At 43.5% G+C, this 6,058-nt stretch overlaps 1 protein-coding gene across 1 annotated transcript; it reads left to right on the top strand.

The window, feature by feature from the left end:
- LOC147121348 (histone H2B 1.2-like) lies at positions 1 to 378 on the top strand. The gene has a single exon (XM_085977678.1). It carries the CDS (start codon positions 1 to 3, stop codon positions 376 to 378), a length of 378 nt encoding a protein of 125 aa, XP_085833804.1.
- The last annotated feature ends 5,680 nt before the right edge of the window (positions 379 to 6,058 follow it).

Here is a 6,058-nt window from a genome sequence, read left to right as displayed (position 1 = left end):
ATGCCTGAAGAGAAGAAGAAACCAGCTCCTAAAAAAGGGGCCAAGAAAACCTTGAATAAAGCACCAACAAAGAGCGGTAAGAAGAGGAGAAAGTCAAGGAAGGAGAGTTATTCCATCTACGTCTACAAAGTGATGAAGCAGGTTCACCCCGACACCGGCATCTCCTCCAAGGCCATGAGCATCATGAACTCCTTTGTGAATGATATTTTTGAGCACATCGCGGGTGAGGCTTCCCGCCTGGCCCATTACAACAAGCGGCACACCATCAGTTCCCGGGAGATCCAGACCGCCGTGCGCTTGCTGTTGCCCGGGGAGCTGGCCAAGCACGCCGTGTCTGAAGGGACAAAGGCGGTGACCAAATACACCAGCTCCAAGTAAAACTCAACGGACCAACAAGACAAACACAACGGCTCTTTTAAGAGCCACCCACAGTTTCTCTGAAAAAGCTGCACCAACGTCTCTCTGGAATTGTTTTATTGTAGTGTTTTTTCGATATATTAAATGTCTTTCTGGAGTTTGGTAAATGTTTGTTTTTTGTTTTAATCAAGTGAGTTTCTTCGAAATGCAGTTTTCGGTAGGATTTAACACTGATCCTTTTTACTCTGTTCTCAGCCCCATTCATATTTCCCAGGATATTATCGGTTAGAGCGATTTAAGGGGATTGGGTCAGTTTTCAGTCGTTCGTTTCACTCTTCCTGAAGTTGGTTCATTTATTATCAGGAATATCAGTTCATTAACCAAATATCCTTGGTCGAATCGCAACTCTTAATATCACTGTTCGATTAATTGCACCAGGAGTCTCGGCTCGGGGTTAATTCCCGCTGCAACTCCTGTGAATGGAAATGTTACATTGTTATAGTATCACATCGTTAAATGGAACTACTTTGGTATGGAACTACTTTGGTATGGTACTACTTTGGTATGGTGTAGTTATATTGCTATGTGGCACACTGTGCATGGGCAGTGCACAGTGCAGCGTCGGACATCTTGTATCACTCCGCACCTTGCGGCAGCACTGAAACAAAGCAAATACAGCAAATAAAAAGCACTAACTAAAAATGAACTAAAAGTGTCTGTAATATATATAGTAAATAAGAACACAAGGAGACACAACATGGTGGCAGCGGTATAAGTGAGTACAAAATTGTGCTATACGAACTACGAATAAGATGAAAAGTGATTTTATGAGCTGATTGAGAGTGAATCGTACGGGAAACTAAAATGACTGTGCAAATGCAACCCCTCATGAACTGGGAAGCCGACGATATAGTAGAAGCATTCCGCAAGTTCAAACAGAAATGTGAGCTTACATTCAAAAGCTTCCTGATGGATACTACCAACGAGGAAAAGGTTAGTTACAGTCTGTTGTGGACAGGAGAAAAAGGTCTAGATTTGTATAATAGCTGGAGTTTGACTGAAGAGGAAAAGGGAAACCCTGCGACAACTTTTGATAAATTCAGCAACCATCTAGAGCCTAAATCCAATCACCGTATACACAGATACAAATTCCAGAGTCTAAGACAGGAACCCGGTGAAACAGCTGACAATTTCCTGACAAGGCTGAGAAATGAAGCCAGCAAGTGTAAATTTAAGGAAATGGAGGAACGGCTTGTGGACCAGCTAATATGGGGGTCAGCACATGTAGAGGTACAAAAAGCCCTGTTAGGAAAAGAAAAGCTCAGAATAACAGAGGCTATAGATACTGCGAGAGCTCATGAAGCCATGAAGCAGCAAATGAAAACGCTGATTTCTCAAACGGCTGACATGCTGACGGCTTCTGAGACGGACAACAGAGTGGATGCAGTGAGAGAAAAGTACAACACACAAAGACATGCACATGACAATGGGGGAAACGTGCAGAAATTGTGGAAGACCGCATGATTATACAGACAAGAGGAAATGTCCAGCATATGGAACAAGCTGCAATGCATGTGGCAAACTAAACCACTGGGAAAAGAGGTGTAGAATGAAGAAAGACGGAACATACATCCAAAACAAAGGCGGACAGCAGAACCAGAGAAAGAAACACAATATCTATGCCATGGATGAGCAGGATGATGATGATGATCACAACAATGCACTAAACATCGAAACCATAAAGATACAGCTTCACGAGATGGCCAGAGTGGAAAATACTCCGAGGAGAGAATTGCACACCATCATCCAAATCAAAAAAAAGGTCACAGGTCGGCCCACAACCATCAACTTAAAGTTGAAGCTGGACACAGGGGCTCAGAGCAACATTCTCCCATTGAGACTGTACCAGCAGATCTTTCCCGAAAACCGGAGAGAAGATGGCTACCCGAAAAATGGTTGTTTAAAGGCAAGTAATGTCACGCTGACAGCATACGGGGGGGGGGGGCGGGGGGGGGAGTGAGATTAAACAACTCGGAATAACCGTTATCAAAGGGACACATAAAAGAAAGAACATCAACTGCATGTTCTATGTCACCGACACTGAGGGGCCAGCGATCCTGCGATTAAACAGCTGCGAGAAGTTGAGATTGATCTCAGTGCATCACAAGCTGACGGAAACGCCACTGAAGATAGACAGCAACACCCCACTGGAGAACCGCCCACAAATCAAGAGTAAAAAAGACTTGATAGACATGTATCCGGAATGTTTCGATGATACAGTGGGATGTTTCGGAGATTTCCAATACCACATCACCATCGATCCAGAGGTAAAGCCCATTATCCACGCTCCACAAAAAGTACCCATCGAGCTGAAGACAAAGCTTGAAAGAGAGCTAAAGGAGATGGAAGAAAAGGGAGTGATCGTAAAGGCCACTGAACCCACAGACTGGGTAAACTCAATTGTGGTATGAGAAAAGCCAAACGGGCGTCTCAGAATATGTTTGGACCCCAAAGATCTAAACCAGGTGATAAAGAAGGACCACTATCCCACCCAAACGCTAGAGGAGATTACGCCATCACTGGCAGGAGCCAAGGTTTTCTCTAAACTAGATGCCAGAAATGGATATTGGAATGTGAAGTTGAATGAAGAATCAACAACACTGACAACATTCAACACACCATTTGGGCATTACAAATTCCTGCGGCTACCATTCGGGTTAAAGGTCAATCAAGATATCTTTCAACAGAAAATAGACGAGACATACAGAGGCTGTGAAGGAGCTATAGGAATAGCTGATGATATTCAGATCTATGGAGCAGATGAAAGAGACCATGACATGCACCTACATGAGGCCATGGAGAGTACCAGGAAGGCTAGCATCAAGTTAAATGCAGATAAGTGCATAGTTAAAGTCAAGGAATGCCAATTCTTTGGTATGATTTATACACCAGAGGGAGTCAAGCCAAATCCAGAGAAGATTGCGGCGATTGCTGAAATGAAACCACCCAAAGACAAGAAAGAACTGAGGAGTTACCTCGGCTTGGCCCAATACATGAGTTCTTTCAGCCCACACATGTCGGAACATACAACAAATCTCAGAGAGCTATTGAAAGAAGACGCCGAATACCAGTGGTCTGAATCACACGAAAGGAATTTCAAACAACTTAAAGAACTGTTGTGCAAAGAAACAAGTCTGTCATATTATGACAGAAGAAAACCAGTCACTCTGCAAGTAGACGCTTCTACCAGAGGACTAGGGGCAGCTCTGGTGCAGGAAGGAAAGCCGATAGCTTTCGCATCAAAGGCCTTGACGTCAGCCGAGACGAGATATGCCAACATAGAAAGAGAACTATTAGCAGTAGTGTATGGATGCGAGAAATTCCATACATACCTATATGGCAGGTGATTTACAATAGAGAGTGACCATCGTCCACTAGAACAGATCTATAAGAAGAATCTGTGCAAAGCGCCTGCAAGACTGCAAAGACTACTTCTAAGGATCCAAAGCTATGACTTCACACTTAAATATAAGCCAGGAAAGGAAATGGTGCTAGCAGATGCGTTGTCTCGATTGTCACCATATGAGAAACACGAGGTGGAGGGCCTAACAGTAAAAATCCACCACCTAGTGAATGTTACCCCTACAAAGCTCAGTCAAATCAGAGATGAGACTAGCAAAGATGAGGAGTTGCAACTACTCACACAACAAGTAATACAGGGGTGGCCGGAAAGAATCCAGCAGGTACAGGCGACAATTCGTCAATACTGGATGATTAAAGACGATATTGCAGTAGAAGACGGTATTCTCCTTGCTGGATCGAGGATCATCGTGCCAAAGACGATGCAGACACAACTTCTCCATCTCATACATGAAGGCCACATGGGAATGGAGAAATGCAAGCTGAGAGCCAGATCAGCTGTATACTGGATAGGCATGTACAAAAATATCGAACAGATGGTCTCTGCATGTGGTATATGCCAGAAATGCACAACAGAAAGAGGAGATGATACCTAGTGAAATACCGTCAAGACCATGGCACACTGTTGGGGCAGATCTCTTCATGTGCAATCAAGAATGGTATCTCATAGTGGCAGATTACTATTCCAAGTTTCCTTTTGTGAGAAGGATGAAAGACTTGAGAGCCACAACTACCACCAGGATTGCAAAAAGCTTGTTTGCTGAACAAGGAATCCCAGAAAAGGTAATCTGTGACAATGGAACCCAGTTCACATCGAGTGAATTCAGAGCACTGGCAGAAAAGTATGGGTTCAAAATAGTAACCTCATCCCCCACATTTCTCAAGGGGACACAGGTTCATCGAAAGACAGATCCAGACTGTCAAGAGAACTCCCATCAAAAGTAGTGAGATGGGGGAAGACCAAGACCTTGCCCTCCTATCACTCAGATCAACACCACTGAAAGCAGGCATGAAATCACCTGCGGAATTGCTGAATGGGAGGAAGTTTAAGACTACACTACCAGCAAAAATACATCCTCCCCAGGACCAGGAGGACTTCAGACAAAAGCTGGCAGAAGCACAAATCGTAGGAAGCAAACATTACGATAAACATGCAAAGACGCTACCAGAATTGCTGAATGGACAATCAGTGCATGTGCAAGACCCGGTGTTGAAAACTTGGAATCCAGCCAAGGTCATTGGAAAAGCTGATACTCCAAGATCCTTCTTCGTAGAGACTGAACCTGGTAACCAATACAGACGGAACAGACTCCACATCAGACCTTCACCTGAACTGGATAAGCAGCAGACAACACCAGCAACATTGACAACACCAGCTACCACAAGCAGTACAACACCAGAAACAAGCGCTACAAATCAAACAACCACGAGCATGCACACTCCAACTCCAAAGGCGACAGCAACAACAACGACGAGAGCGGAACACACCAAAACACCACAGAGAGGAATGGTCACCACCAAACCCACAAGATGGAGGGACAACATCCAACCACCTGAGCAATATCGCGAATAAAAAACTCACGATTCTTTGTAGTTGATGATAGTTTAGATATATTTGTTAATTTAATGTTAAATTTCATATTTTAGTTTTTTGAAAGAGGGATGTTACATTGTTATAGTATCACATCGTTAAATGGAACTACAGTGCAGCGTAGGACATCTTGTATCACTCCGCACCATGAGGCAGCACTGAAACAAAGCAAATACAGCTGAGTAAAAGCACTAACTAAAAATGAACTAAAAGTGTCTGTAATATATATAGTATAAGAACACAAGGAGACACAACAGAAATCAATCCATAATCTGTGATGTTTGTTTAGAAAGATTCCGCTGGAACGTGTCTAGTTAAATAATGCTGTGCTCGGGTCTTTCGTCCCGCCCGTTACAGACAATTTGAAAGCGAGCAGAATAAACACTATTTCTCTCCACGGATGTTGCCTGACCTGCTGAGTTTTTCCAGCTTTTTCTGTTGTTATTTCAGGATAAACACTAATTTAGACCAAACTGAAAGTGTCTGAAATTTGTGAAGGGAAACGTGGAACTGAGACTAATTTTTTGACAAGGTAGTTTTATTTACTAAAGCCGTTCCTGGTCTTCGGAACATATTGGCGGACTTTTCAAATTTGAAATTTTCTGCTGCTTTCTCATTGCCGCCTGCTGATTGGTGAATCAAGCGGCTCTGATTGGTGACATGAACAACCCAATGAGAATCAGCACAGAG

The sequence above is a fragment of the Somniosus microcephalus genome, chromosome 3 (assembly GCF_052327205.1).
Source record: "Somniosus microcephalus isolate GS21.2 chromosome 3, FLI_Smic_1.0, whole genome shotgun sequence".
Classification (NCBI taxonomy): Eukaryota; Metazoa; Chordata; class Chondrichthyes; order Squaliformes; family Somniosidae; genus Somniosus; species Somniosus microcephalus.
The sequence above is the reverse complement of the archived record's forward strand: the minus strand, read 5'-3'. Positions and strand labels throughout refer to the sequence as shown.

Excerpts from the sequence above, each read along its gene's own strand:
- LOC147121348 (XM_085977678.1), top strand. The coding sequence starts at position 1 with ATGCCTGAAGAGAAGAAGAAACCAGCTCCTAAAAAAGGGGCCAAGAAA.